This window comes from Uloborus diversus, chromosome 4 (genome assembly GCF_026930045.1).
Source record: "Uloborus diversus isolate 005 chromosome 4, Udiv.v.3.1, whole genome shotgun sequence".
Taxonomy (NCBI): domain Eukaryota; kingdom Metazoa; phylum Arthropoda; class Arachnida; order Araneae; family Uloboridae; genus Uloborus; species Uloborus diversus.
The window spans coordinates 60770611-60787133 of record NC_072734.1 but is presented as its reverse complement, the minus strand read 5'-3'; the positions used below and the strand labels follow the sequence as shown (position 1 = coordinate 60787133).

The window sequence follows — 16523 nt, the reverse complement described above, 5'->3', positions numbered from 1 at the left end:
TCTACTTTTATAAACTTCACCATTTTCCCCTTTCTTTAAATTATAAACCCATCTACACCCGATAGGATTAACATTTTCCGGTAATTTGACTAAATTCCACACATTTCTATTACGCATATTGCCTATTTCAATTTCCATTGATTTTTGCCATTCCCCCCCTTTCATCAGATTTTAATGACTGTTTATATGTTCTAGGGATTTGAATTTCTATGTCTAGTCAAGAAACATGAGTTAAAATTTATATGTTCTAGGGATTTGAATTTCTATGTCTAGTCAAGAAACATGAGTTAAAATTTTAGATTGATTTGAAACTTCACCCTGAAAATCATCATTGCCTTTAAAATTAAATAATTCCGGATCATACGCTATGTTTTCACGAAGACAATATTTTTGAACATCATTCAACGATCTTAATCTTTTATTATTTCCCTTTTCAAAATAATATACGTCGTTTCTTGAACCATCAGGTCTAGGGACAAATTTCTGAATCCACCTAGCTTCCCGCATTGGTTTGCGACTAGAATCATCCCCCTCACTGTCTGAACTTTCCGCCCCCCCCCCCCCCTTCAGAGCAACTTTCAACATCTAATTCTCTGAAGCGATTCAAATCTTCGCTTTCTTCCGAAGAATTCTTATCTTCTGCCTGAGGCGAAAGAGGCCAGAAAAGTGTATTTTCTTTTCCGCGTGATTCCTGCTCGGAAGTAAATTCGTCCTTGAAAAAGGAATTCTCTTTGAAAGATACGTTGATTGTTTCAATGACTTTATCTTTGTCTGGAAGATAAACGCGAAATCCTTTACGATTGAACGCGTATCCTTTTAAAACGCCTTTTTCGGCTTTTAGGTCTAGTTTCTTTCTTAATTGTAGTGGGATACCGGCAAAACAAGTAGTTCCGAATGCTTTTAAATGTCTTACAGACGGTTTTCTTCCCCCGTAAAGTTCAAAAGGAGTCTTTTCTTGACTTGAATGACAAATCCTATTCCATGTGTATACAAAATATAACATCACGTCAGGCCAAAAACTGTTTGGCAAACCACTTTCTTTTAACAAAACGCGTGCACTATTCGTTACTGTCCGGTTAAAATTCTCAATTAATCCATTTTGCTCTGGTGTGTACACATTTGTGAGTTCGTGATGTATACCCATATCCTGACAGAATCCGTCTAGTTCCTGATTTACAAATTCCGTCCCGTTATCAGATCTGATACTGACAACCTTTTTGCCGATAAATCTTTCGGCTCTCAGAATATGTTGTTTTACAATTCCTGGAACCTGACTTTTTGACTTAATAGGATACAATTAACACCTTTTAGAATAGTCATCAATAATAGAAAGAAAATAATTTTCTCTGTTTCTACCCTCTACTAGGGCTCGACCGATGGCATTTTTTGGCCGATGGGCCGATGCCGATTGTTCAAAGACGGCCGATGGCCGATTGTTTTCCTCCAAATGGCCGATTGCCGATGGCCGATGCCAAAAAAAAAATCAAACAAATAAATTGATAAGATTATAAGGGATTTAAAGGATTATTGATTTATTTCACTTTACTTCCTTTCTACGAATAAGGAAGCGTAATCACAAAAAAAAATCGGATTTCTCGACCTAAATTTCTATTTTACGATCACCCAATTTAAACTTCACAAGTTTTTTTGGCACATCAGTACATGCATATGTACCTAAGAACATATAGATGACCAAAATATCCATTTTGAACGCCTCCTCAGTGAATTATCGCAAATTCTCTTGTGATGTCTTCATGCGCGTAAACTTGCGTCACTTACAAACGTTATGAAGTAGTAAGTTGAAAACGCATACGTACGTTTTATGATCTAAAAGTTAGAGGACAAGTTGTATAAAACCATAGCCTAAATAGTTCACATTACCGAAGCACATTTATCTACAGAATAACCTTGGACGACTATGCACTTCTGCCAACGTTCGTATAGCTTTTAGAAGCACTCCTGGAAGACATTTTTCGCAACCTCCTGTAAAGCCTCTTGCGCTGCTGCTTTAACTTCATCGTGGGGAAGAAGGCGACTTTCATGTTGCAGATGCAATGTTCGATTGGTCAATACTCTGATATGCCAAACAAATAACCTAACGTTTCGTCGAACTTAACTCCGTGTGACTTTTACCTGTTCCCAGCAAAAAAAAAAAACATTTGCATGGACGCCGCTTTTATCCGTCAGGAGAAGATAAAGCTGCATCATAGAAGGTAGCGAAAAGTGGCTTCTAGGAGTGATTCCAAAAGTTATTTGAACACTGGCAGAAGTACATAGTCCCTCAAATTGACCTTTTGAAGGTGGATGTGCTTCGGTAATGTGAACTACAGTCGAGTCCCGACTTACGCGACGGATGGGTTCCAAGACTCCTCGCGTAAGTTGAAATTTCGCGTTATGGAAAAATATATGCATACAAATTTTTAAAACATACCAAATACTTTTAGGCACTTATAAATACCCCTCAAACTGCTCTAAAGGATTCCTTAACCATTACAGTTTCTTCCATAAAGAACTGAACTTTTACCGTATTTAAAAAATAAAAAACTGTTATTCAACATGAAATACTTAAGATGCACAAAATGAATGACCAATGAGAATAAAAGATATAAAATAAAACAACACGGTACGCACTGCATGCAGTAAAATTAAAATGATGCACAAATAGTACTGTACAGTAGATATATTTACGAGTTAAAAAATGAGGATACTAGTGCTAATTTATGCTCCAAGATCAGATCGTTATTCTTATCTAATACATTTTTAAATACGATTTACCTTTTATTTAAAACGTTTCAGTTTGTGGCTACATCTCCCCTCTACCTGATCTTTTTATTAATCCACAATGCAAGAGCGCGCGTAGCTTCCATTTTCATAATTTTTACTTTGCTAGACTGCTCTGCAAGCTTCAATATTGAAGCTAAGTTCTAAACTTTTACGGACATCTTTTTGTTTTGACTTTAAATTGTACATATGGAAGATTCACTCATACTTATGGTCGCGCTACCTTCGACGTTTTGTAATTGTTCAAGCATATCAAGAATCTTAGCCTTTTTAAATTTTTTTATCAGAAACTTTTTTTTCTTCACATTTTCAAACTTTAGATGAAGGTGACACTAAGGTGCCATTATGGTTATTTGATGCACTAGTCTAGTTTAGCGTGGGAACTTTGGCTGTGAGTGCACGAAATCAATATTTAGTTGCCAATAACGAAGCTGATACTTCCTTCTAAAAAAATTCATGCTGTGGGCGAAAAATTTGCGTTAGCTCTAAAATTCGTTACTCGTGAAAAATTCGCGTTATAGCCATTTCGCGTAAGTCGGATCGCGTTGTAGCGGGAGTCGACTGTATTCTGGGTAAGGTTTTATACAGCTGGTCCCCGAACTTTTGGATCGTACTACTTACAATTTGTATAGGGTGTAGTTATGCTTCTCCTTTTTTGACTGCTGTATGATGATATAGAAAGAACAACAGCCAAAAAAAAAAAAAAAAGAAGAAAGAAAGAAAAAAAGGAAGATAAACAAAGAGACTGTTTAATAACCTATTGATTTTTTAAAATTGAACATATAACTAAGATTTCAGTAATATTGAAAAAATGTATGGATTTAGGTACACTAAAAATAGTTTAAAAACATTAAATTATGTTGTTTAATCATTCAAAAAAAAAAGAATAAAACTATGAAACCATCAACAAATAACGCAATTTAAGTGGAAAGATTGCACATAGACATTTTTTAGTCATCAAATTAAACAAAAAAGACAACAGATAAATTACAATATTAAATCATAATAGGAATATTTTTGTACTTATTTAAAATTTATGAATAGAAAAGTTTGCATTTTTCATAAATTTTGCTGAAAAAAGAAATAGCCATGAAAAGATCGAGGTTCTTAAAATGCAGCTACAATAAACAAACTCAATATTTACACCAAGTTAATAACTGAATAAATATACTCAGGGGTCTGGCCAGAGGATATTTGGGTCCGTTAACGGACCCTTCACAAAAATCCGATCAACCAAAACGGACCTTTCACAAAATCCCGAACAACCAAAACGGACCTTTCACAAAATCCCGATCAACCAAAACGGACCTTTCACAAAATTCTGATAAATAAGATCGGATCTTTCACAAATTGTTTTTGAAAGAGCAAATCTGAAAGCAAAATAACGCATATTTTCGTGTATAAAACCGATAATTTATGGAACCTTTTTTGGAGCCAAATTAGAGAGATCAGCTTATACAAAATCTGCTAATTTTGCAAAAGAAAAAAAAAATCGGCCCTCTTGCGATGCTCCTGCAAGCGATAAATAATAGCTACTGCCAAATAAATATAATGCTTGTTATTTGTTTCTTGGAAAGAAATTAACAGCTGAAAATAAGTTTGATCTTAAATAATTTAGTTTGTGTTTGTTTTATCACAGTTAACTAGCAGTGGTGTTGTTGTAAACTTTTCTGAAAAGGCGTTGGTAAGCACTTTTCTCTCCCCCCCCCCCCCCGATCATGATTTAATAAACAATAATAATATATATCTGCAAAATGAACTTACAATTGCAAAGGGATAGTAAGGTTGGGGAAAAAATATGATCGCTTCAGATAGGGTTACCAACTTCAAAATTATCACCACTTAGCGTCTGGCGTTGAAGCTTTATAATGACTTGATTAATATTCTCAACATTTTACCAGCTTGTCAATATTTGCGTTTTTATGTTGCTGTGCGATGTTTAACTGTTATTTTGGAAGAAAATTATATGGGTTTGATTTTTCGATGCTAACAAGGATGATTAACTTTAAATAAACTCTTTTAATTGTAGTTTTTTTTCTTTAGATCTCTACAGTTTGAAAAATGCAATCTTTTAACATCTGATATGAGAATCATATTTTGTTCTTTTTTAAGCTAACTTCGCTTTATTAGGATGCAAATAGTTTAAAAGTCTCTTTGTTTTTGTTAGAACTCTCATTTCAAGTTTTTAAAGCAAAGTTCCTTTTTTTTGCTTGAGTTTTTTTTTTTGCTTCAACTGTGTCCACAGATATTAATGAAATGTTTATCATAGGACTCTGAAATGCAATTTTAAAATAATTTTATCAAAAATATTTCTTTTACAAGCCGTTTTTATACTTTTGATGCCTTCACATTGAGAATTGCGATCTCTTTGCATCCGCTGTTGGAATCCGATTTTTCGAATTTTTGATGATTAGCACGCTTTGTTAAGAGGTAAACAAAGAAAACTCTTTTTATTTTTGTTAAACTCACGGAATTTTATAAGTTTTAAACGAAATTCTGCTTTTTAAGTTTTTCTGTGCTTTTTTCCAAAATAATTTGATTTCTTTCACAAAATTAATTCATTTTTCACAAAATTATTTGATTTTTCACAAAATTATTTGATTTTTCACAAAAAACGGACCTTGTGAAAAATCCTGGACAGACCCCTGATATTACTTGATCTATTGTTTACACACATAATATTGAACAATTTGGTTGTTTAATCTTTTATGAAGCTTTACAAAGAAGTTCAAATTAAATTTTTCAATTTAACAATAATTTTCTGAAATTTTAAAAATTGCATAATAGAAAGTCCTTGAAACTTTTCTATCAAAAACGAAAATACCTCATTCATTGATTTTATAAAAATACATAAAAATAGTTACTTACAACAGAAAAAAAATCGATCGCTATTAATGATGCAAAAAAGATGGCGCATTACGAAATATAGGTGAAACAAGTATGAGAAATACGCAAAATGACATTTCTTGACCAAAATAAATAATCGCTAAATATTTAAGAAATGCTTGAAACGACGAGGGATGGTTTGGGAGGGGGGGTCACCCTCTGATTGTGGAGTAACTCACACTTCGGCCCCAACTTCGACCTCATGTTTTTAGTACAGAACCGCTACCACCAATGCCTCGGAAGAGTTTCTGAATCTACTTCAGCACTTCCGAAGAAAAAATTCAAAAGTCCCTTTGATTTCCGAATTGAATTATGTCACCATTCAAAACGTCTTTAATCAATTTCTTACATTAATGCACTAAATTCTTTCTAAACAATAAATTAAGTTTGAAAAACAAATCTTTAATTTTATAAATGGTGTTAGTTTTAAACAACTCAGAAGTACAACTAGAGTTTAAATTTTAGAAATTGAGGGAGTGGGAGGAGGGCCACACAAGTGTTCTCGGAAATTCAAAAAATAGTCGTAAAAAATAAGAGTTCAAAGTAATTATGAACATGGAGCAGAAAAAACCTTTTAAAACTTGCACCCGAGTTTGTTTTGACGTGCAGTGGCGGATTTAAAATGTAGCAAATGTTGCAATTGCGCGAGAGGCCTCATAACCATAGTGGCACCGTAGGAGTTACAAAAATCCTCATTCTATAGGTTTTACAGCTTCCGTGATCTAGAAATAGGGCCCCAAAATGTATTTCAACGGGCCCCAAACTTGTAACTCCGCCGAAGCGATACAGAAAAGACTGCATTACTGTGATTCATATTACAAATATCAAAAAATTAAAAATTACCGTCGGTTCAACGGAAATCTAGCAAAATGACCCAAAAAAACGGTTTCGCCATCTCATATTTGTTTCCATGGTCTCAAATTCGGCAATATATCACCAAATAATTGTCAGTCTAAGATGCTATATTAGTTTTGCATTGAAATATGTAATTAATAGCCACAAAAAATGAGTAAACTGGCTTTTCAGAACACCCGATCGAAAACAAAAAGGAAATTGCACAACTGGAACGTACGCACACCCCACATGCGAAAATTTAACCTTCTACAGCTTAACATTTTTGAGTTATGACTTATGAGAGATATATACGTACATCCAGCTGCAAGAAACAACGCAATAATTTACTTGTTTGTACTTGAATGAAAAATTAAAAATTCCTTCAGGGGTGACTAAAATAAATTCATACTGAAATTCAAGTAAAAAAATTTATTAAGAAAACAATAACTCCGTTTACTATGTATTAAAAAGTAAAACTGCAAAGGTCCATTTTTTCAAAAACATCGGCCAATTCCATCGGCTTTTCGATGTATTTTAAGGCCGATGGGCCGATGTTTCCTGCAAGTTAGCATCGGCCGCCGATGCCGATGGCTAAATTGTTGAACCATCGGCGCCGATGCATCGGTCGAGTCCTACCCTCTACTTCACATTTTCCCAAAACATCCATATGCAATAATTGCAGTGGCTGGGTACTTCTTACTCTATCAATTGACTTGAAACTAACACGCTTAAATTTTCCTAATTTACAAACATCACAGTTTAATTTAACGTGTTTAAACTTAGGTAGGCCACGAACAGCTGAAAGATTACTAGTTTTACAAATACTTTCAGTGTTTACGTGTCCACAGCGTTTATGCCAAGTTTCAATGTCACTTTGACAGCATTCTACAGAAGGTTCTTTATTTATATGACTAGAACTAGGAGAATTTTTAAACTTTTTACAATTAACATTATAAACTCCATTATTGAGTTCAGCTTTAAAAATTAATCCCTGTTTGTCGGATACCTCCACGAAACCTCGCCCACCTTTAAATTTTGCACACCCTGGTCAAACTTGGTGCCAGACAAAATATTTCGTCTCAAACGGGGAGAATACATTACATCTTTGAGAATTACAGTTCTTTTACCGAACTTAACTTTGATTTCCCCTTTTCCCTCAATCGGGAAAGTTTGCTTTTTCACGGCAACAGCCATGTTTACATCATTTAGGGGTTCAAATGTCCTAAACCAGTTCTTATTTGAGCAACAGTGATTTGATGCGGCAGTGTCAAAAATAAATGTATTCCCTTTATCTTGGGTCTGACTAAGATTTGCCTCTGACAAGAAATACAAAGGATACTCACATCTATTATTTGAAGGTGATCGGCGACGCTCCTGGAATTTCCTTCTAGAACTCCATCGGCGATTTCTACTCCTTGGGCTCGTACCTTCTTCCCTCCATTCTTTCCGGGATTGGTGTTGGTTTCCTCTTTTATTTCTTTCTCGTGAATTCAATCTTTGACGGTCTTCATTTTTGACATAAGGGCATCTGCTTCTTATATGCCCATCTTCATGACACATGTAACATCGAATTTTAGATTTAACTTGGAAAACTTGCATCTCATTTGTCTTCTCTTCTTTCATTTCTTGACGGTTTTCTTCAATAATTAGGTCAACCAGGATTTTCTCGAATGTAAAATCTTCATCTTTCCTCATCAAAATCTGTTGAATCAGATGATCATACGTTTCTGGTAAACTTTACAGTAATTTAAAAGAAATACAGTCCTCCAGGAAATTCGGATAAGCAACTTTGATTTTGTCGAAAATTCTCTGCAGACGCGCTGCGAATAAATTCAACTTTTCTCCATTCTCTTTCTTGCACTGATTCAGCTCAATGAAGAGTTGCATACTTATACATCTATTTTCCGGAAAAAAATGTAATTTTAGCTTCTTCCAAGATTCGCATGGATCTTCTATAGTTTCAACTATTTTTCTTAGATTTTGTTCAATATTCAAGAAGATTAGAGAGACTGCAGTTCGCTTCCTCACAATAAATTCTTTCACATCTTTTTCTGTTACATTCGTCTTCTCATTAATGGCTGGTTCCTTCTCTTTTCCGTTAGTGATATCCCATACATTCCGTTCCATGAGAAAGAACTTCATATTCGTCGACCATTCGAGGTAATTCTTGTTGTTGAGCTTTTCAATCTGAATCGCGAAATTTGCCATTTTCCTTTTTTTTCAAACTTTAGTATTCTTGAATTTTGGTGAAATCTTTTAAGTCGCTTCTATCTTGGTCGCCCCCCCCCCCCCCCCCCATCTCAAACATTCCAATAACTTCATCTTCAGATGGGTCATCGAATTTGCAGCTTCCAAAAAAATTTTTCAAAATTTCTGAAAAATATCGAAATGTACACCATCCAACGGTACATGTACTTTTGGCAGCAGTAAAACCCCGCCTTTTTACAGATGCATGTACATTCTTTATCATTTCCTAGTCTTATCCAAAAATATTTTCACTAGGTCTGCACAGGAAAGGGACTGGGCCCATAACCCGTGTTGGGGAGAATTTCTAATCTAATAATATCTCCCCAATGTTTTTTTGATGCTAGCAGAGTGAGTTCGGAAATAAGACTTGACAAACTATTTCTAACTTTCATGAAGTTTATTTAAACAATAATGTAAATAGTTAAAAACACGCTGTAAATGATAAAAATAAATACTAACAACATAATCTCTCCACATGCTACTTTTGCATGAGATAACTAACACTGCAATGCAAACTGCATGACTATTGACTAAAAACTTCGATGAAGTATACCCATTGGGAAATCAGCTAATTCCAGCTCATCATTTCTAATAAAGGGCGAACGGCACGAACAAGCAAGTTCGCATACCGATCGAGCGACCACCTACAACGACGAGAGATGATCGAAGAGAGAGCGAACTAAAGCCGCGAGCAGTTTAAATATCCCCCCGGGTCATTAGCATATCCGAGTCACATGAACAGACACATCACTGCTATCGTTAAGCACACGTGCCATCAGATTCCTTCTGGAAGCTTTCATGTGACGTCATACATTACCGAGTTCCCGCCACAGGTGAACAAAAGAGAAACAAACATTCGGTCGATTTGACCAATGTGAATGAGTGCTGATAAGAATCTTTTACCCCAGTCATGCAGAATGATTGGTAATACATTATAAGTAAGGAAAAACATTATTTTACTCTTGGTGTTGTGAGGTGATGAGATGGGATTATTTACTATTGTTATTAACAGGCATTTATGCCTAATAAGTATGAATACTTCGCACAGGTCAGCTAGAAAACTAAATTTCAAGTGTGATGTCTCTAACGAAATGTTAATGCACAAAATATAATAGAAACTTTTGAGATTTAAAATAAAAAAATTAGTAACTGAGTTTACCATTGAGAGAACTGAAATTTTAATTCTCAAACAGTCAAAACCCAATTTAAAATAGGGGCATGCTGCATTAAGGCCAAAATTTTATAGCATTTTGAAGATGTTTGATCTATGTTCTTTTTTATGAGAATTCTTTGGAAAACCAATAGCTTTGTTTTCCTCCATGGTGAAGTTGAATATTATTGATCAGGTCCTAGCTTGAGTTCTTGTTCATAATTTATTAAACTGACTGGTTCATTGATAATGAATAACACTAAAATGATCTATCTTGTTTCTTTCAATTCTCACCTCATTTTTCATTGAAGTTTATTTAATCAAAAACGACATATCTTTATTTTTGCATCATAAATTTTTTTTTTTTCACTTTTTGCAAAACATGGCTAAATGGGGCTGATCCCTGGTTTAAGATGGAAACATAGTGAAAAGGGTATGGCTGTTTATACCTGCTACGATTTTGATTGGGATAAAATGGGGAATGCCCAAATGAACTAAAAGGAATAGGGGGTGGGGAGAGGGATGATAGCCAAATATACCAAAATAAGATAATGCCCCCATCCCTTCTCGTCCTAGCCTCACAATACAAAGTTAAATGAAGTAGCTATCTCAAAAATTTGAAATTAGAAACTGTGAAAAGAAGAGCGTTAACTCTTTAAGGATCAAAGGGCATAGTATGTGTCCCCTCAGTTTCAAATTTATTTAATGAATTATTGAATATAAATAAGTTTAAAAAATTTCTTCCGTGTTATTGAGACATCAGGATTTTAATATATATAAAAAAAGATTTATTTATTTATTTATTTTTTGGAAAATGTTAAAACTCAAAAAAGTTGCTCTGCCACTTTGTCCCCATTATATAAAGAGTGCTGGCCGCAAATTTTAGCCTTTATTTTTGTATATTTATGTTGTGAGTGTGAAGTTAACATTCCATTGTTCTTTGCGTATGTGTGTGTCTGAACATTTTTCTGAATCAACTGTTAATCCAATTTTATTCCATCAATAATGCTTTGCTAAAGCTGTATGAAAATGCTAGCTTTTCAAATTTTAGAATGATCCTCGGTTTGAAGTCAGCAAAGACGTGAAAGGTCAAATAAAGTTCCTAGAAGAACTGGACAAACTAGAAAAAAAGAGACATGATGACCAGGAGAAGGAAATCTTACTCAAGGCTGCAAAGGTATGTTTTTTTTTAATGCATCAAAAGAAATTATTTTTATCTATCAAAAGAAATTATTTTTTTCAACACTGTCCTCCATCGATGCAATTATTTTTTTAAATAGCAAAAGTATGCAGAGAATCGTAGAATTTCCAACCTGCAGAAGGAAAAAGGTGTAATTTTTTTACATTCATGTTAGTGGTAATCTTTTTAAGAATAAGAAATTAAATGTTTTTCCAAAATTAACTGTTACTCGTCCTATTGCAAATTTTAAATGTAAATCATTCATTGTGTCTGTTGTTACATTTGCTATTTAAAGTGCCGTTTAACCCTTTTCCCCCAGAGCAAAACTATGCTACTAATTTAGATTTCAAAAATTGGCAGCTCTATGTTTAATATACTATGAAAAGAAAATAATATCTTATTGTGAATTTATTTCAGAGTCGCTCAAAGTTAGAAGATCCTGAGCTTTTGAAATTGAAACAGAAAGCAAAAGAGGTAAGATTTAATTTCTATTCTCAATTTTGTATGCTGTTTGCATGCTGAATGGAGACCAACTGTTGCATTTTTATATCTAACATACAATATGACCCTATAGTCATTGTGTTTTTGTTTATGGAACTATAAGGAAAATGCAAGACATTCTTTTATATACTTAGCAGTTCTTAAGCTCCTAATATTTATTTCAGATGCAACGAGCAGAAAATGAAGAATTGAGGCAAAGAGAAGCAAATATGACGGCACTGTTGGCAATTGGTCCTCGTAAAAAGCTCAAGACAGAAAATTCTACGTCAGCATCTACTAGTGAGGTAAGCTAATCGTTTCATATTGCATAAGAAGTAATAAAATATAATTACAGATGCATCATATAGAGATTTTTCTAGATAGCCAGTACTCTTGATTAGTTTTTTTTACATCATGCTGTCTCAGACACTTGAAAAATTCTTTCAATTCAAGTTCTGGAAATTTTGTTCGAAAAGTAATAAAATTAAAATGAATCGACAGGTGTTTTTTTATTCTTTTTTAAAAAATTGAATTAACTTGCTACATAAATTTTCCGAAGTACAATTTTTTACAAAAATTTTTTTCCTCTCTGGTTGTTCGATCTGACATCCCAGATATCCAGATAGCCAAGGTGTTTTATCAAAAATCATTTTGGTTATATTAAATAATGAAGTTTTGTAATTAATATTTAAAATATCAATTGAGATCTACTGATGTCCATTGCAGTACTTATTTAGTTAATATGAGGCATGTTTTGATTTTAAATGTTTAATATATTTAGCCCATTTGACAAGGGACAAAGTGAAATAGTTCATTTTTTTTGATCATCCATTAATTAATTAAATCACTTGCACATTCATTTATTAATTCACCTATTTTCTTATAAATTCACTATTTTATGCACTCATATGTTTTTCTCATGTATCTATGTATTAGGTGTGTTTGATGCATTGTTTTTATTATTTAATTTGTTTTTATTGTTTAAAGTATTTGTTTCATGAGTTTTCTTAAATTAGCAACGTTGTTCACTGACTATGAAATTTCATTTGTTCTGCAGTCCGGAAGTACTGAGCAGTCCAGTTCTGGCATGTTGTCTCAAAAATTACCTGTAAGTATAAATCCGGTTCTTTATTTTTTTTAAAATCATTATTTCACAGAACAGAGGTTTCCAAATTGAGGTGCGAAGAGTACTACAAAGTGACCAGGGAGTTAATTACATATACATACGTATATATGATACAGGTAGACTATGGTACCGTGAGAAAATTCTAATTCTTCAAAGGGTGCCTCGATTGGGGAAGGTTTGGAAACCCCTGTTATTGAGAAATTGATGATTGCTCCAGAGTTGATTTCCTTGCTTTTATTTGACATTGAGACCCGTTGATTGAATTTTTATTCAGGTTCGTCCACGTGTGAAACGCATCAATCTGCGCGACTTGCTGTTTGTGATGGAAAGTGACCCCAAGACAGTACGGAGAAGCCTCCTGTACAAGTACTACGGGAGATAGGAGCAGCGAATTGGAAACAGTGCGCTTAAATAAGAGAAAAGTGCAATTATACCTCGGGATGCCGAAACGGCATGTGTTCAACCTATTTATTGGTGATCGATTTCGGTCCCAGTGGTGTCACGAACAGTCCATCCACTTTGGCTACAAATAGTGAGATGACATATTTTCATTGTGAATAGACTTTTTAAGCTGAAAACTGTGTGAATGGTATTATGTGTGTATGTTATATATATATAAATATATATATATTCACAAAATCAAGCTCTGCAATCCTTTCTCCCCTGTTCCTCCTTTTCTACCTATGCATCATTGGATGGTGAAATCAACCAGTTGCTTAGCAAGTATTAATACAATGCAAAAAGAACCCACAGAACATGTATAATAGTTTATAAGTCTTTCAAAATCATTAAAAAAATATAAATGTGATGTAAATCAGCATTGGTCTTATTTTCTCACTCTTGACAAATTTTTGGAATGTCATGTTTTGTATATGAATGAATTAAATGCAGTAAAATTGATAATCAAAATGCACAAGAAAATAAAGCATTGTTTTCCCCCTCTTTTTCTTTGATGGAATATGAATGAATACATCAGTAAACGTTTTCTTTTATGATAGTTAAACCATCGTATCAGATGCATATAAAGCATCATACCTTTTGATATTCTTTGAAAGGATTGGATTTCTAAGTTACATTTAAGAAAATAAATATGTTGTGTCGAATGTGGAAATTTTTATTTTCTGACCATCTCAAGTGTTATGGTATTTTACCTTTAAAAAAAATAAATCATAAGTCAGTTTTCTTAGTTAGACAGTCGGTTTTTAAAGTTGATTCATTCGATTAAGTGAATGCATAAGTTTGAATTTATAAAATATATTTTATAGACTATATGTTTAATTATACAAGCTATGCTAAAAACTAAAAATTCTTACTTTGTTCCTGATGAAGTTTACAGCCAAATGATTAAGCTTATGAAACTACCACTTATTGAAAGAAAAAATGTCAGCAAAAATTATGTTCTGTGTAATATGCAGAAATAATCAATACAGTAACTTTAAATACATATTCTTGAAAATTTTCACTTGACACTTACCTTATTAAAAATATTTCTGATATTGATAGAATTTAATTATAATAGATGTTAATTTTATATAGACTGAAAAAGAGACAAAAAATTCCCAAAAAAGCTAAGCATATCAGCTTGAAGTCACTGTACAAGTAAATAGCATAAATGCGTTTTATTATAAAGCAACAACCAAAAATTATATTTATGTTCTTCTTATCTTTCTTGTGTAACAAAATTTCAAAGAGATTATGAAATACAGCAATGCAGTAAAAAATTTTTGAAAATTGCACTTTTAATTTTCAGTAGCAGTATTAATGATTTACTGTTTTCTAAAATCCTAACGGCTTTTGATTCTCAGTGTAAATTTTTTCTTCCTTCCTATAAAGAGAAAGAAGTTTTACCTATGGTTTTTATTGTGTTCTATAAATTGAAGAAAAAAATTGCTGGCACAATCAATCAACCAATCTTCTACTTATGTGACTGCTAAATAAAATCACTAAGGTGTAATTACTAATTTGTAGTCATGATCACTAATCATTAATGGCATATGTCTAACTCTTATATTGTTAGGGGGGAGGCTAATTTAAAGAGCCAAAATTATTTAGACATATTTTACTTTCTTAATATTGTTCTTTCAAAGGGAAATTCCCATGTATATGGTATAAATAAATTTTAAAATTTTAATGCATTTGAAAATTTTTGTTAATGCTTATGCTTGTCAATTAAGCACAATAATTTTAAGCCTATTTTAACTATAATCAACAATTTTATATCATACAAACTTTTTCATTTATCACTCAAATCTATGGTTTTAATGAAGTTCGTTGCCAATTCTAGTATAGTCTATCTCTGTGCGTTTTTCATTATCATAAAAATGTTTTAAAAATTCGTATTTATGGTATGTATTTTGTTTTATACTGTATATTATTTCTATAATCAATTTGTATGATATTTTTAATTAGCCTAATTATTTTGTCGCATTCTCTTTGGGGATACGTTCTTATCTGTAAATATATAAAGGGGAACCTGTAAATGTAGGCCAAACTTGAAGACGCAATGAAGTACAACTAGTTTATTCAGAATTACATACCATTGCAGAGTCTGAAATGCATTCTTTATTCAATAGAGTGCATTCTAAGAAAGTTCTATAGTACAAAAATGTTTTCTTATAGTAGTGCATACGACTGGATAGTTATTTTTATCGATTGTAAAATCAACATTATTGAAGCAAATATGTTTTGAGGTGGCTAGACATCACTTTTGCAATGCAGAAAAAGCCTTGAGCTTGTGACATCAAAAAGAAGCATCCAAAAAAGCCATTTTTTTCATTGCACCATAGAGGTTTTCTTAAAATTTGTTATCTTTAACAGAAAGACTGTTAATGCTTTAAAAACAAGCTAATGTTATGCATTCAGTACCAGAAGGGAAGATTTTCGTTTTTCTGAACTTACTTAGAATGCCCTTTACCAGAAGATAAAAGCACTTCTAACCCTGACATGCTTGTTATTTCTAGTCATCTAGGTGTACTTTGCTGTCTCTTAAAGTTTATCCCAAATTTACAGATTCACCCTGTATAAAACTACTCAAGACAGCATACACTTTTCATAGTGATACTAATGGCGGCTCATTTTGAGCGAGGTAGAGACTGGAGTATTTTAAATTTTGTGATTGCAAATTATTTCGAACCTTATTAAAAGTGCCATGTTCTATAGTTTAATTCATATTTTAAAGACTTGTTCTTGCAACATTTCTAAATTTTGCAATTGTATTTATAGTTATTTAAAAGGTGTTTGAGTGGTTGCTAGTTGGATATTGCTGTCGGTATGGAACATTATATTTTTATGCAAGCATGATGTGTTTCCTTTTCACTTATTCTCTTATTTATTCTTCATTAAATGCCTATGCAATACCTTTATGTGAAATATTTAATTTAGCGTTAAGAAGTTTTGATACCTTGTAGTGTACTAAGAAAGGTGAATTATGTTGCATAATTGCTTTTCTCTCACTAGTGAGGTTTTTTTTTTTCATAAATCTTCGACATTGTTTTCTTAACTTTATACATGAAAATTAGCAGTCAAACTGAATTATGAAGATTTGAACCATCGAGAAAGGATAAAATGGAGGGAGGGAAGACTTTCATTCGTAAAACAAAGACAACAAGTCATGTGATGGGTTTTAAAGCGAAGCATTGGAAGAAAACAGGTTTCTTTCGCTAGTTTCATGCAAAACGTGTCAATCATTCATCTTTAAGTCATGTGACTTTAGCTCTTTGCGTAAGCTTTTGCTAAGACAGGAATTGAACTAGCTCCCTCCATCTACTAATTCTGGCTCTAAGATATGAACCATTTAAAAAGGCAATTGCATACAGTTACATTATTAATCATTTTGTGTC

General features: G+C 33.0%; 1 protein-coding gene across 1 annotated transcript in view; it reads left to right on the top strand.

The window, feature by feature from the left end:
* Positions 1 to 13401, top strand: part of LOC129220593 (transcription initiation factor TFIID subunit 4-like) — an 82476-nt gene extending 69075 nt beyond the window's left edge. Inside the window, exons 13-17 of the mRNA XM_054855023.1 lie at positions 10950 to 11075; positions 11496 to 11552; positions 11744 to 11863; positions 12616 to 12666; positions 12959 to 13401. Coding sequence (XP_054710998.1) covers positions 10950 to 11075; positions 11496 to 11552; positions 11744 to 11863; positions 12616 to 12666; positions 12959 to 13066 — 462 coding nt within the window. The 3' untranslated portion in view covers positions 13067 to 13401. The remainder of the gene's footprint in view (positions 1 to 10949; positions 11076 to 11495; positions 11553 to 11743; positions 11864 to 12615; positions 12667 to 12958) is intronic.
* Positions 13402 to 16523: the final 3122 nt, after the last annotated feature.